This window comes from Epargyreus clarus, unplaced genomic scaffold, assembly GCF_041222505.1.
Source record: "Epargyreus clarus isolate Ecla_fem2 unplaced genomic scaffold, WU_Ecla_fem_2.2 ptg000019l, whole genome shotgun sequence".
NCBI lineage: Eukaryota > Metazoa > Arthropoda > Insecta > Lepidoptera > Hesperiidae > Epargyreus > Epargyreus clarus.
Window position 1 is genome coordinate 2,514,626 of NW_027332227.1, and position 16,407 is coordinate 2,531,032.

The window sequence follows — 16,407 nt, forward strand, 5'->3', positions numbered from 1 at the left end:
TTTTAATACTTTGCGATGAAAAATATAATAACATTATTATTTTCAATACTAAAAACCACGCTACGAGTATAACAGTTATTGAAACTAAAAAGCAATAATTGTTGCAATCTAGTAACTTTGTGATGAACTTTCTCTAAGGCGCTCGAATAATCTCGCCTCGAAAATCGTTAATCCTGAGAATGTTGACAAGGACAATGGTACAAAATTATTAAAATCGTGTATCATCGGTTATTGATATTTTTTCAAAAATTTGAATTAAACTGAACGTTCAAAGTGGATAGAAATCGGGTTCAAAAATTCCGTTACATAGTTACATACATAGTATGTATGTATGTAACTTTGTAACAGAATTTTTACATACAACCCAAGCTAATAAAAGCGTGTTAATAAGAAGATGAGAACTTCACAAAATAAATCAATCTGTGGCAAACTAAGTTATATAAAAACAATGTCTAAGATATTAATAGTAAGGAATCTAATTTTATTTTAGATTTATTTTTATTTAGCTAAGTTGTATAAAATAGGTTTTAATACAAAAATAACTTTGAGAAAAGGAAGCACGGATAAGGAGGTCGTGATGAAATGCAAGTTTATTGGAGATGTAAATAATTGCACAAATATTAGTTTTTATTAAATTGTTCATATTTTAAAAGATATATGCGTCTTTATCACTCTTTAGTGCCGAAAGCATCACATAAAATAAAACTACAATTTGAATCGGATACCCGTGATCACTTCACCCATCTGCCACGTAGATAATTCTGCCCTCAATTTGTAGCCATGCAGACATCTCAATCATAGATTTATTTTTTCTTTTGAATCTAGTATTTTGGTATATTCGCGCGTATCCATGGTATCCTCCGCCTAGATGTATAGTTGAAAGTGATAGAAAGCTAACTAATATTTTTACTAATACTAATTCTATAATGATTTTGCTACTTGTCCATAGTCTGCAAAACGGTAAACGCTTGATACGTAACTTTGAGAACCTGAAAGGGAAATAACGATTTGAAATAATCATCATCGAGCCATTGAACCAGAAAAGAGCGTTGTCGAAAGTTGGATAGACAAGAAAACAAAGAAATTAAAATGGCCCGGTTGGGAGCCCCGACATCAGTCAGATTGAGATGGTTCAGTCACGAAGAAATAATAGATGAAGATCGAATAGAATTACGTGAAATATTACTGGTGTCGTTAACATTAGATGTATGAAGTAGAACATATTGGCTTTTAATCAGTTTTGATGGACAATATTAATAAAATCAGTCATTTACATCTCTCATTGAAATTTGAATTAAAGTCTTACGCTACATCCTAAGAAATCCAAAATTAGTCAAATCCTAGCCCTACTTCGTTTCTTTTATCAAAAAATTCAAACAATGTTAAAAAAATTCATACTACTCGCATAAATCATCTTATTAGAAACATATAATATGAACTTCATTTATTTTTGTTTTCCGAAATCAACTTTTTTAATACTTACAGCAGTCATAGTTATCAAAGACAAATCATTTCCAATAGCAGTCTTAATTCCAAACTCCTTTTGCATATACGCCACAATAATATAATAACATTTTCGGTCACTTATTTTCAAATTAGTCCAGTCGAAATTTAGAAGCGCCATGTTCAAATTACTCGCCTGTAAAAATAATGGGAATAGACCTACTGTCAAACATTTTCCGAAACAGTTGACATATCTGGATAGCACGGCAATGCGATTAGAAAGTAAAAATAAGTGATGATAGATATAGATAATAGATGGTGCCACCATAATCAAGCTACGAAGAATTCCACTACATTCAAAACACTGGTTCAGTGCAGTAGGTTCAGCTATGCTTCTAATGAACGATAAATAAGGCGAAACAGAAGTTTTGCAAGCCAAAATTCCATTTTGCTAGCTTTAAATCACCGAATTCGAAATTAGGTACAAACCTTCGTTTTGACTTTCTCTCCGAACCAATTGTATGCAAATATTTCAGCGAACATCGGCATCACGTGGGGCGCAAAACGCCAATTCATGTCCTGCAAAATATTTTTGAACTAGTTATGTAATAGCAGCTTTCCTCGCGACTCCAACCACGTGCATCGCCGGACACGAATTCAACTTTAGCGCAGGTACACTAAATACTTCCGCCAGTTGTAGACTTTTTCACTCCTCGAAAAGTTATCTTAAATTCTTATGAGTCTACGATATTTCGATACATTGTATTGAACATATTTGATTATTATCCACAAGCAAAATAAAAAAATACTGCATGGCAAAATATCACAGTTTATAATTGTTTGCAACGCAAATACCGAGGCATGTAAAATATAAATATAGTAAGTTATGCAGTATCGCAGAATCTATAATACAAAACAATTACAAGCAGCGACTTTAACATGGTCCGAGAAAGTCTTAAAGTGTAAGAAAAAGGTCATACAGCTCTCTCACCTTACTCATCAACAACAATATAACACAAGTACACATGGCAGCATTACAAAGAGGGACAAACGCCAACCATTTGTACATCTGGCTCAAAGAGTTCAAAAATCTGTAATGAAGAATATGGATTAGCGTCATGCGCATATAAAACTGTTATGAGAATTTTGCACATTATATTTTTATCAAATTATTCCAAAATTACTAGTTAAGCTAAATTTGGGAGTAAAAAATTAAACGCAAGTAAAGTCGAATAACTGGGGAATCAAAACAACATACCCAACTTGTTCTACATGAGCATAGTGAAATTTCCTCAGACCTTCGTTCAAACGCGATGCATATGCTAATTTGCTTTCATTCTGTCTTCGCTGTTCTACGTTTAAAATCCTTAGCAAGCTATCACTGGCAGCGCAAAGAAAATAAATCAACAGAACAAACCACATATCCAGGATAATTGTTGAAGATACCTCAAAAAGAAACACTGTATGGAGAAACCAAGCAAATTCGTAGTACGGTGACGTCATCGGCATTAATGTAGATGTAGATGGAGATAACAGAATCCTTCTCCCGTTAACGTAGTGCCATAAAGTCGTCAACTCGTAAATCGAGCAAGGCACGAGCACCATTGAAAACAGCGAATACACAATTTTGTTTCCCGTTGCTAATACCTTCTTGATATCTCCTAAGGGATCTGCTTTAATAACATAGATAAGGGTGGTCTTGGCTGTAACGTAAAGCTTTCGGAATATTGATCTGTTTCCGATAAAGAGCAACATTTTTAAAGGAAAAATGCCGATCATGATTAGGGTGTAACAGGCTTCAGCCATGAGCTCGACGTCGTCGGTCGTTTTTAAACATTGTAAAGTCCCGAAAAATACATAGACGAAAAGTAACAAACTCAGTATTTGGTGCACAAAATATCTTTGCCATGTCCAATTTGGATCTAAAATTTGCTGCCCAAAAGCTCTTTGAAAGACTAGAGCAGCCGAAGTCATCTCATCGAGTTCGCTGGCTTCACCGACAGTTTTTGAAAACTTTTTGATTAATCTACAACAAAACTCCTTCATTTTGCAGACGTTTCGTCGTTAAGACTCGAAGAACGTTTATGCAACCAAAACCCATAATATCCGTAATCCATATTTGCTTATATTTGCTACACTAATAAATACTTAATAAAGTATACTCACCACCATAAAATGTTAAAATATATGCATCACACCTTGTGTTCATTTGACCTTCTTTTTATGAATGGATATAAAATGTATTTCACGATATGACACCATCTAAAAACATAATGGATTTTACAAAACAAGTCGCCTCGACACGTTATCCTTAGACATGAATATTTTTAGTCTGCAATATTCCATCGATATTTTCTTTCCTTCATTAAATTGCGAGAAGCGGCCCCAATTTCCTGTTCGAAATAATACCTATCTAATCAAGCTGGTTCCAAGTATGTCTTTCCATCTATCGGAAACATGCCTGGAGAATTATTATTTGGAAATATTTATCTATAAATAGCCATAATCCCTCTTACGTGTGCTGATGGTTCCAAAATAATTAGTGACGAATATTTCCTCATAGGAGTATGATAATATTACTCAAGAAAATGTATCGTTAAGCTCGATTAGAGTATGGTCTGGTACTCAATCTTTAATTCTCCTCAAACTGGCCATGGTGTTCGATAATAATATGATAAGGGTTTAAGTCTAAGTGAAAATTAAATATAGATTCAAGGTACGCTGAGACGATGTTATTCCGTAGAATTTTAGTTTATGAATGAAAACTGTCCACAATGTTGAGAAATGGAAATTTCATCAAAACTGGTGGACAAAGTGTAATGATGCGCTGATAATTGAGGATGCCATAATGAAACGGTTTTAGTATTGACGATTATTTTGAATTCAAAGCCGAAGATTGAAATTTAAAAACGCTACAGTGACCACGACCTGGTATAAACTTCTTTTTTTATAATATCTAAGTAGCAGACGAGCAAGCAGTCAACCTGATGGTAAGTGGCTATTTGCTCTCAACTTAATTTTAGAGAGCTGTTTCTTCATTAACATCAAAAATAGTTTTCTGACCAAAAACTGATATTTTACATTACACTTAAATAAAAATTAAACATTAACAGGCCGTAACGGAAAATATTAGTGAATCACAAACCAATTCCAGGGATAGTTTGAATTATTCATCTGTATCGGGACAGTTTTAATGAACGCTAAATTGAACCGGTGAGTGAAACCACTGACCGCGAATGTATGCCGGAGGCTATTTCTGTCTAATGTTGCTTTCGATCAACATTACTATTTCAAATTATTCATGTTAATTTGATTATGGACAATTTATTTCATAAAGTTATCCAGCATTTATTAGTTTAGTTAAATGACGTATAAACGATACGGTTATATGTTGGTTATAAAATTAACAAATTGTTACCTAATTTTGTAGCAAATAAAAATAAAAAATAAAAAATAAACGCTTTCTACACTCACAGCCCCACACTAGGATTCCCTTTGTCGTGGGTGCCATGGACACACACATAGACAAATACACAAACACCCACCCAGAAACAGAAATCTAAATTCATCATTTAGATATCTGTCTGGCCGGGGATCGAACCCGGGACCCTTTGCGCGTCAGACTGGCATGGTGACCGCTCCGCCACGCGTGTCGTCAATTGTTACGAAGGAGATGTGACAATATAGATTAGAAGCTTGAAGATGATCACATATGAGTTAATACTATCATTGAACTCGTCGGAATGGTAAATATGTCTTACAATACTGTTCAAACCCGAATACAGTAGCTCTAAATAGCTACAAAAAGACAAAATATATGTGGCGATAGTATCGAAACGATCCAAAAACACTTCTTTCCATAACTCATTTGTAAAATACCATGATGCTAAATCATAATGATAGAAATAATATGAAAAAATTGCCCTCAATTTTTATGTCGATAACTGTACGTCAGTCGTGGCACGTTATTATCCAATCAACAAATTAATCTTTCGCCGCCTTGTTAGGGCCTCGCCTCCGTAATTTTCAACTGTTTCTCTATGCATTTACTGCAATTATCTGTTTTAACTATGCACCTCTATAATTCTAAAGCGATGTTCGCGTCTACATCTATATATATAAAAGAAAGTCGTGTTAGTTACTCCACTTATAACTCAAGAACGGCTGAACCGATTTAGCTGAAAATTGGTAGGGAGGTAGTTTAGAGCCAGGAGAAGGACATAGGATACTTTTTATCCCGTTCGACCGCGTTTCCTTGAAGTCATTTTATAACTCAAGAACGGTTGAACCGATTTAGCTGAAAATTGGTAAAGAGGTAGATTAGAACCAGGAAACGGACATAGTATACTTTTTATCCCGTTCGACCGCGTTTTCGTGAAGCATTTTATAACTCAACAACGGCTGAACCAATTTGACTGAAAATTGGTGGAGAGGTAGCTTAGAACCAGGAGACGGACATAGGATACTTTTTATCCTGTTCGACCGCGTTTCCGTGAATAAATAAGAGTTGAAAGTTTGTATTAAAGTCCCCCAGTTTTGATGCAAATCTATATGAAAATTTGTATTTGATAGGATTTCGATAGAAAGTAATTAAATATCTATTTTACGATATTTGCAAAATCAACCCTTAAGTTGGTTAAGTAGGGGTTGGAATTTTATTTTAAAATCCGTTAATTTGGAAGCAAAGACTGTAAAAATTTGCATTTGGTTTTAGAAGACACTTCGTTTAGAAGTCGGCAGATTTTGAAGCAAAGTCTATGAAAATTGGAATTTAGCTTTTTGATTCAAAATAATAGAACACATTTTTCACCGTTTTTGGAAAATCAACCCTTAGGGTCGTTTAATCGGGTATGGAACTTTAATTTAATATCCGTTAATTTGGAGCACTAAGAAAATTATCATAAGACATAATGAAGCATCTGAGTCACTGTTTGTTTTTTTAGATCAACCCTTAAGACTGTTATAAACCGCCTTTCTATTTACACACCTGTTTCAGCATTTTTAGCTATTCAACAACCCGATTAGAGTACTATAAGTAAATAAACTTTCTTTAAAAAAAACCGTTATTGAAGTTATAGTTATACCGTTATTTCTTTTCGCGTGTTTGTAAAAAAAATAACAAAAAATACAACCGACTTCTATGTCACTACAAAGTAAAAAATAATTCGAACGAAATATATTGAGCGCCGACTTCAGAAATATGTACTAAACCAACATTTATTTGAATTATTTTTTACTATGTAGTGACATAGAAGTCGGTTGTATTTATTGTTAAATTTTTTTTTACCCTTTTTAGTGATGACATAATAACATTTATATTAATCTATATATATAAAAGAAAGTCGTGTTAGTTACTCCACTTATAACTCAAGAACGGCTGAACCGATTTAGCTGAAAATTGGTAGGGAGGTAGTTTAGAGCCAGGAGAAGGACATAGGATACTTTTTATCCCGTTCGACCGCGTTTCCTTGAAGTCATTTTATAACGCAAGAACGGTTGAACCGATTTAGCTGAAAATTGGTAAAGAGGTAGATTAGAACCAGGAAACGGACATAGGATACTTTTTATCCCGTTCGACCGCGTTTCCGTGAAGTCATTTTATAACTCAAGAACGGCTGAACCGATTTGACTGAAAATTAATCGAGAGGTAGCTTAGAAGCAGGAAAAGGACATAGTATACTTTTTATCCCGTTCGACCGCGTTTTCGTGAAGCATTTTATAACTCAACAACGGCTGAACCAATTTGACTGAAAATTGGTGGAGAGGTAGCTTAGAACCAGGAGACGGACATAGGATACTTTTTATCCTGTTCGACCGCGTTTCCGTGAATAAATAAGAGTTGAAAGTTTGTATTAAAGTCCCCCAGTTTTGATGCAAATCTATATGAAAATTTGTATTTGATAGGATTTCGATAGAAAGTAATTAAATATCTATTTTACGATATTTGCAAAATCAACCCTTAAGTTGGTTAAGTAGGGGTTGGAATTTTATTTTAAAATCCGTTAATTTGGAAGCAAAGACTGTAAAAATTTGCATTTGGTTTTAGAAGACACTTCGTTTAGAAGTCGGCAGATTTTGAAGCAAAGTCTATGAAAATTGGAATTTAGCTTTTTGATTCAAAATAATAGAACACATTTTTCACCGTTTTTGGAAAATCAACCCTTAGGGTCGTTTAATCGGGTATGGAACTTTAATTTAATATCCGTTAATTTGGAGCACTAAGAAAATTATCATAAGACATAATGAAGCATCTGAGTCACTGTTTGTTTTTTTAGATCAACCCTTAAGACTGTTATAAACCGCCTTTCTATTTACACACCTGTTTCAGCATTTTTAGCTATTCAACAACCCGATTAGAGTACTATAAGTAAATAAACTTTCTTTAAAAAAAACCGTTATTGAAGTTATAGTTATACCGTTATTTCTTTTCGCGTGTTTGTAAAAAAAATAACAAAAAATACAACCGACTTCTATGTCACTACAAAGTAAAAAATAATTCGAACGAAATATATTGAGCGCCGACTTCAGAAATATGTACTAAACCAACATTTATTTGAATTATTTTTTACTATGTAGTGACATAGAAGTCGGTTGTATTTATTGTTAAATTTTTTTTTACCCTTTTTAGTGATGACATAATAACATTTATATTAATACAATATAAAATTGTATAAACGTGATCATGAATTAAGGTAAGGTCTGAATTTACATTGATTGGAACCGCCCGCTCGCAGGGCGCTGCCGCGCCCTGCCCGCTTAGTTTTAAATTGTCTTATGTGTTCCAACCTAACCTAACTAAATAGTCAATGATGAACTGGCTTTGCAATTTCATTAGAGCCTCCTACACCAAATATCTTCAAACACGACTCAATTATTCCCATCGGTTGAGGAGTTACATATTTTGTCTCCGAGCCACATTATCAGACCCTTAAATAGTCAATGATGAACTGACTTTGCAATTTCGTTAGAACTTACACCAAATATCTTCAAACACAACTCAAATATCCCCATCGGTTGAGGAGTTACATATTTTGTCTCCGAGCCACATTATCAGACCCTTAAATAGTCAATGATGAACTGACTTTGTAATTTCATTAGAACCTACAATAAAAAATAACACAATAAAAAAAAGAATTATTAAAATCGGTTCACTAACGGCGGAGTAATTCGTGTACATACATAAAAAAAAGATACCGGCCGAATTGATAACCACCGAGTAAAAAAATAACAGAGTGCAGAGAGGTAGAGTGAATTTTATTTAATTGTATTTTTTATTTTCCTGTTCTCCTGTGGCCATTTCCTAATATTTACCAGTAGTTTATGGACATAATACATAAATTACACGAGTGAAACCACGAGGTACAGATAGTCACTCATAATTAGGTGGTACGAAGTTCACCGGGTCATCTAGTAATATTTTAAACAGAAACGTAGCAAGCAAAGCAATAGGGTAGCATTTCGATTGCTCACTTTGATTGAATGTGTGACGCTACGAACAACTTAAAGGGAATTAAAATTCATTTCTCTAATTGCTCCGGGAGCTTCAAATTGCACAATAATAATTCATTGCCAATGAAACACGCATTTGGAAATTTGATTTACGGCTTCCGGAAATATTCCGAATTAATTTCGCGAATGCTTTTTGCGTTGTCTGATATTAAATGCATAGCTTGAGTTTTCGACTTATGTTTTTATTAGGTTGTATCATGATTACCAATATTATAAAATGGTATAGGGAAGTATCTGAGGAGCCACAAATAAGTAATATATTATAGTTAATACAGTTAGGAATCGAACTTATTACTCTCCAAAATGTGTGCAAATCCAAATGCAAAACAAAGATTACCCGTTTTTGTAAACGGTGAACTAGGGGTTCGTGGAGACCTTCTGTAACTTGACAGTAGTGGCGCTACAACATCCTGAATCACGCTGACAAAGTTTTCTAAACATTTGCGTATAATATATAAACACCGAAATAACACTATTAAGATATTCTTGGTGATAGGAGGTGCGGGTTTGTGACTAACCCACAGAAAACAAATATAAATCTGTGGACTAACCAATTTCAAAGCATCTCTAAGACCACCTACGAGATTAAATTGCTACTGTACAATAATAACTACGTGGACCTCTCCAATACACAAGTATATAATTCTGTTATTAGGCAATAGCGGTCACCCATCAACCTCTTAAGTACGTTCGACGTCGATTAACTTTATAATACGTTCTGTTCTACAGAAGCCACGAAGCCCTTAACGACACTAGTAATAGATGAAATTTCTAAGAAATGAAAACGTTAATTTAAGATTATGGGCACCATAAACACCAGTCACGTATATACGGGGGATAGTCGCTCGGACTTTAATTTTCATTGCTTCCTTTACAGTGTCGTTAAGTCATAAACTGAAGCTATCACTCATAGTGTAAGGTGAGGATTGTATGTTTGTTACAATGTTTCTATATCTGAAGTAAGGTTAGTGTCTTAATAAACATTGAAATCCAAAATCGTGTTATTTTTATTTATCTTTCAGATTGCTTTAATGCCGCCATATAAAATAATATTACTTGTGTTACTTAGGTACTTATATTCAGACTAGTTTTTGCCCGCGGCTTCGCCAGCGTTTAAAAGAAAATAATCTTCGCTAAAGATCATCACTTGATCAAATGCATAATTTACGATTCTCAATCCTTACTAATATCGATTAAAATAATCGATGTTTTGGGTCCAAAAGATCGATTCTCCGATTAATCGATCTTAGATTCCCATTCCTAGTTCCCGTGAGATTTCCGGGATAAAAACTATCCTATGTCCTTTCTCGGGTCTCACACTATCTTTGTACAAAATTTCATTAAAATCGGTTCAGTGGTTTGGGCGTGAAGAAGAGACAACCAGACAGACAGACAGACAGACAGACAGAGTTACTTTCGGATTTATAATATTAGTAAGGATTATATTAACACTTTAAAATTTCCTGTATGAATTCCATTCATGGACGAACCCAATGAAAATTCATTATTTATTAGATTTAAACATTTTATATATTAGGTTGATTGTGTGACCGCTACGCCAAGTGAACTAATTACTAGTTATCTCTACAGTGTAACCACTGTGTTCTCGGTGTGAGTCTGTTGTGTGAGTCGGTGTTACAAATAACGCCTTCAAATCAAAGTAATCTACTCTCTTTTAGAAATCCATTATTATGTCCGAAAGATTTGTTTTTTTTGTTTGGCAACGTCGAGTGTAGACGAGTATGTAATAACTTTTTGCATGTATTCGGTACTTGTTACGATGCTCATCCGTTTTTCGCGAGTTGTAGGTTTTTCAGCGCAAATCCAAAGATTATGCGCTTGTACTGATGCCCGCCGTTTACACACTCGGCATTGTCTGGCGAGTTACTTGGATTGTTCGCGCGTATCTAAATGTTGCATCTGTGCTCCTACGGATGTCCGTTTCGGAAGGACTTCTATAATACTAAACAATTAATCCAATGCTGAATGCTATTCTCTAAATGCTCATAAAATGATATGTGACAATTACATCGGATAGTTGTGTCAAAACTTTTGTAACGAAACTTTGTTGACGATTTTTTTATATTACGGAAATAACAAACAAGCCAAGTCTACCTATTACAGCCCATGGAGATCCGCAATCTAATAAGATAAGGATTCTTACCTGAGATTGGCAACTGATGTGCTACCCCAATGGACTAAGTTAGGAAATGTGTCTCCTCTTCAAACCAGAACACAGCAGCGCTTAACACTGCTGTTATAAGACACAAATAGGTGTACGAATGTACGTACGTTCTCTTCAAAACACTGATACTCTAGAAAAGAGGTCCTTGATCTTTTCAAATTGAAAAAAAATCAAGTGTCTATATATTATCGTTTAAGAGAGCCCTGTGACATACGGACGGACGCACAGACATCGGATACTTATTAATAGTAATTCCGATTTTACCCATTGGGTACAGAACCCTAAAAAAATAATATGATTACAATAAACACCCAACCGTCCCTACAAACCCAAAGTCACGGGCAGAAACTTGTATGAAATAAACGTAAAAGGCGGTATCGGTTAGGGCTGTTTACAGACGCAATATACTTAATCAGGCTTTTGATTAAAAGGGAACTAAGCCTTTGTTGCCGTCGTAAGCCCTGGAAGGATTTTATACGGCCTTTAAAATGGACTTTAATGATTAAAACGATAAATGTTTATCGCAATAAGCTCTTAGTATTAATCAATCAATTTAAACTTGTCGGAATTTCATCGACGAAATTAACTACATAAGTAAAACTAACTAGACAAAATTAAGTATACAAACTAACTACTCTTATAAACTGAATTATTTATGTAAGAGTTATATTATAAAACATATAAATAAGAAGCTGTTATATTTACTAACAAAGATTTAAAATCTTATCAATTGTAACTTATTGACGGGAATTACATTTATGTAATAAAATTATGAAATAGCATTTTACTTAATATCACAAAATAATTCGTACTTTTAAAATAATAACATTATTGAAATAACTCATTTAAATTTAAAAAATAGTCTTCTTAAAGAAAATAAGTCTTCTTTTAAAAATGGTTATTTCAATAATGTTCAAACGGTTACGCAAAATACGTCCGGATTTGGGCTTAATTATGATACTAATGAAATAGTTTCTCATCCAGTCCTTTATTGAAGAAAAATAGTGAAACTGTGACGAATACTTTAAATTAATTAATAAGATTTCTGAACTCAACTTGAATTTCAGTTATAAACCAGTCTCCTTAGTCCTCTGCGCAAATTCGTCACTGAACATTACTTCCATTGTCTCAGGTTAAGTTTGTGTTACTACTTATCCCAAAGGACGGCTATATTTACTATAAGGACAAAACAATAGAGTAACGCAAAGCTTACAAGTTCAGGTATGGTCCTAAACTAATAAGATTTAGGCCTCTATTGTGTTCATCAAAATACTTGACAGTTGTGTAAGTTTATAAAGGACAATGCGAAATTAATTATGACTATTTTAACAAAAGGAAACATTGTAAGTAGTTTTGGTATTTCTTTAGAGGTTTTTCAGTCAAGTGCGAGTCGCACACGTAACAGAGGGTACCGTACCATCATTTTTTAGTATTTCTAGGTATTATAGCAGCTACATAATTATGTACGAGTACATGTGTCGTAAAAATTTAAAGTATCAAGTAGACCCTTGAAATAAATATTTTACTTGTATAGATAAACCGAAACAAACTAAAAATAGTGATTTGGTATATATTCACAGTTTGTTTTACAATGCCGCTATATCATTAAAATTGTTCCATATACCAAATCACTATTTTTAGTTTGTATAAGATAAACCCCTAACAAACAGACAAACCGTGGACTGGTGAAACTAAGGTAGTAATAGGGTCCAATGTTTCCTCTTTGAGAACGAAACCTCAAAATAAACATTTGGTATTCTTCACTTGAAGAAGAACATCAACACAATTATTTATAATATTTTAGCTTCAATTCAATCCAAAACATTGATTTCATTCAACAATTTAATAATCGAATAGCAATATCACTTGGAAGTTAATTAACTGAATATTTCGATTATTGCTTGATTGGATTCCTTTCCAAGATCATTTCGAAAACGAATAAGTAGAATTATCAATTAATTGGGAAATGGTCTCGTTATCTGAAACAAATACCGGGAATCTGTGCGGTATAGAACATTGATATTATGGGAATGAATAAGGAAATAAATTGTGCTTGAGTACGATCTAGGAAATATTGCTAGTTCCGAGAAATTTGTTGGAATAGATTATTTATTGTTAAAGTTAACTTTAAATTTAGATTTACAGGTTTTAAACAAGTAATTATTATTGTTAGTTAGTTATTAGTATTATTATTGCATAGTATTAGTATGGTTATAATTTAAATTATAATAATATAACGTCTATCGAAGATCGAACCCTGAACTTTGTGCAATCTTTGATTAATGTACCACTAATTCTTGTCAACTAGAATTACAGCCACAGCAGTTTCGCTAGGACACCTTTTTTTTGTTGACGAGGGGGAAACCTTCAAAAGGTACCCGACGCCGTCGGAGCAACGACGGGTTATGTGGGACTTTTACCGCACTAAAACCCCCCCCCCCCCGGTGACCGTCCTCAGCGCTGCGTAGAGGACTCCGGGATCTCCAAAGGAACGCAACCGGAGTCCTCTTGGCGCGTGGCCCCGTCTGGCTCCGCCCAGATGCTTATGAAACTCGCCACTCCGTGTGGAGCGTACGACGGTATGAGGTCACACATACCATCGTTCTTCCCGGGGTCGCTAGCCAGGCGGTTAGAGCTCCCACTCTTGCCGCCCGCAACCCCGAAAGCCCCCTTTTCGTCGCCTCTTACGACAGGCAGAGGATACCGTAGCCCTATTCTGATCCCGGAACTACAGGGACATCGCTATGACACCTATCCATGCAACTGGGTCGAAATATCGACAGTAATGAAACTACGTATGCACCCATTACATATTAAAATGTATCAATTCCCTTAACTACTCTAAAATCATAGTTATTTTTACGTATGTGCAGACAGACCACTTTTATTTATTTATAGAAAATAAATTGCTTAGAATGGCTCCGATATCTGAATCGGCCGACATTTGAATACATCGTCTGTCTTCTCGTAATTAATTCCGAGCAGGCTTTGTGCGTCAAGAAAATTCAAGATTTAATTTGAAATTATAGTGCCACCAACTTATCTGTTCAGTTGACAGGGTCGCTAGTGCAGCGTCCAATGTTACCATATAATTATATTTGCCTACTGAAGAGGGAGCTCAACAACTTTGAGACCTATGATTTTTACTAGATAAAATATGTAAAAAATATTTAAAAAGATAAATAACCTTCGTAAACATCCTAAAAAAAAGAATTAGGTTAATAATGTCAAATTTTAATTCATAAAATGATATTCTAGGACAGGAAAAATAAAAAGTCCAGAATTATTAACTATAATTATTTATATTTTATAAAAATAAAATTTATATTTTATAAAAATAATTATGGTCATGATCTCTAACTTCGAGGGGCTCCACACCAGACATCCCTGAGCGAAATAATGACGATGCGCCTGAGGTGCCTGTGCCAAGTGATTTACATAATTCGTCAACAGAGTCACTTGAATCGCTTTCGCTATCACTATGCAACTTAATAATGAATGGTTCTTCTAAATATCCATCATTGTTCCTGTATTTTTCTTCAATTCTTTTTACGTGGTGACAATGGTTTTTCCACTCTTCTTTTGTTATTTTATCGAATGCATTCTGAATTAACTGGGGCATTTCAGCACTAGATTTACCAACATTTCGCTCAGCGACATTTCTCTTCATTGAACTCCAAACCATCTCGATTGGGTTCAAATCACAGTGGTATGGCGGTAACCTGAGAACAGAATGGCCATGACTTTTTAATAGATTATCTATTTCATATTCAGGAGCTGGTTTATTACGCTTTATTAATTCTTGCAGTTGAGGTTTCGTCATTTGCTCAGAAAATTCTATATTTCTCTCCCTCAGCCACAATTGCATGACAGCCTTCGTGTGGTTTGAATTGGGACATTTATTAACACAAATGCTGTGATAGGGGGCATTGTCCATCACTATAAGAGTATGCTTATGCAGGTTCGGCAGCAATTTCTTAATAGTCCATCTTTTAAAATTATCATTATTCATTTCATCATGGTAGTCACCGCTCTTAGTGTTTGATTTAAACACAAGAAGAGCATTCTCTACAAAACCTTCTTCGCCTCCTGCATGAACTATAATCCACCTATTCCCTTTTGATACTGGCTCCAAATCACCTTCAACATCTGGGCCTTGCCAACATTTGTCAGTTGAGTGAGATGAGTGTATATAGGTCTCATCTAAATAAACGACGGGTTTTTTTTCTCCAGACTCATTCTCACGAATTTTTTGTAAGTATGCAGCCCTCCACGCAGTTATGTCATTACGCTCACATAGCACTTTTCTATTTGTTTTAGTTTTTTTAAAACGAAATCCTATTTTATGCAGCAGTTTTCTAAGTGTTTCACGTTTTGCAGAGAAATCAATTTCTTCTCTAAGTATGTTTAATAATTTTGGTATAGTCGGAATTTCTTTCCTAAATGAATAAAATTCATGAATTTTTCTCCGTATGACGCCAATGTCAAAATCATCAATGTCCAATTTTCCTGTTTTTCTTTCTCTATTCTTACCGGGAGTAGATAGTTTGACATTACTTTCTTCAGCTTTTTTCTTTTCATTCATGAGCTTGTAAACAAATCGTTCGCTTACTCCTGTAGCAAAAATATAAATACATGAAGTATAAAAAAACATTTACTACCAAAAATACTCAGTGACACTTTAACTAAGTAAAATAAAATAACTGAAATATTTACGCGGGACTTTCTATTAATTAACTATCAACACTTCATAGCAACACTAACCTGTCGCAGCTGCGACGCGTTCTGTCACTTTCTCAAACGGTATTTTCGGAGCTAGCAGGCGTTTTTCTTCCCTCATGAAATCTAAAACCTTTAAAATAATGACCCGTGCATCACTTTTGAGAGGCTTAGGCATTTTTAATCACTTATTACAATTATATTCGAATCGAAAAACAAAGAGCACTCACACTTCAAAGAATTGACAGCGGAATGACATTTCAAAATGGCGGTCGGCTTTGTTTTAGTTCCAGATTTGTCTACTGAACAGAAAAGTTGGTGGCACTATACATCACTTTGCCTAATTTTATTGTCGTTGGCGCAGATGAACGATTTTCATTTTGCTTGTATTATCAGAAATGTCAGAACCATGGTATTGTATAGAAATGGTATTGTAATTTTCGAATCCTAAACATGAAAAATTAGGTGAAGTTTCTATCATTTTATATTTCGTTGCATTTGAAAACAATTGGGATTATAAAGCTGTATTTATGTTTTTTTTTTATAATATA

The 16,407-nt window shown here is 34.3% G+C and overlaps 2 protein-coding genes across 2 annotated transcripts; both read right to left on the reverse strand.

The window, feature by feature from the left end:
• Positions 1–935: 935 nt before the first annotated feature.
• LOC140750385 (uncharacterized) lies at positions 936–3,489 on the reverse strand. Its single transcript, XM_073083871.1, has 5 exons — positions 2,702–3,489; positions 2,435–2,534; positions 1,933–2,022; positions 1,484–1,639; positions 936–989 (listed from the first exon to the last, which is right to left on the reverse strand). Exons 1-5 carry the CDS (start codon positions 3,487–3,489, stop codon positions 936–938), a joined length of 1,188 nt encoding a protein of 395 aa, XP_072939972.1.
• Positions 3,490–14,420: 10,931 nt separating this feature from the next.
• Positions 14,421–16,183, reverse strand: LOC140750165 (uncharacterized). Its single transcript, XM_073083559.1, has 2 exons — positions 15,902–16,183; positions 14,421–15,751 (listed from the first exon to the last, which is right to left on the reverse strand). Exons 1-2 carry the CDS (start codon positions 16,032–16,034, stop codon positions 14,460–14,462), a joined length of 1,425 nt encoding a protein of 474 aa, XP_072939660.1. The 5' UTR covers positions 16,035–16,183; the 3' UTR covers positions 14,421–14,459.
• Positions 16,184–16,407: the final 224 nt, after the last annotated feature.

Excerpts from the sequence above, each read along its gene's own strand:
- LOC140750385 (XM_073083871.1), bottom strand. The coding sequence starts at position 3,489 with ATGAAGGAGTTTTGTTGTAGATTAATCAAAAAGTTTTCAAAAACTGTC. Across the intron at positions 2,023-2,434 it reads TATTGTTGTTGATGAGTAAG|GACATGAATTGGCGTTTTGC; the intron begins GTGAGAGAGCTG and ends AATATTTTGCAG. Across the intron at positions 990-1,483 it reads CTTTGATAACTATGACTGCT|GTTCTCAAAGTTACGTATCA; the intron begins GTAAGTATTAAA and ends TTTCCCTTTCAG.
- LOC140750165 (XM_073083559.1), bottom strand. The coding sequence starts at position 16,034 with ATGCCTAAGCCTCTCAAAAGTGATGCACGGGTCATTATTTTAAAGGTT. Across the intron at positions 15,752-15,901 it reads ACGCGTCGCAGCTGCGACAG|GAGTAAGCGAACGATTTGTT; the intron begins GTTAGTGTTGCT and ends TTTTTGCTACAG.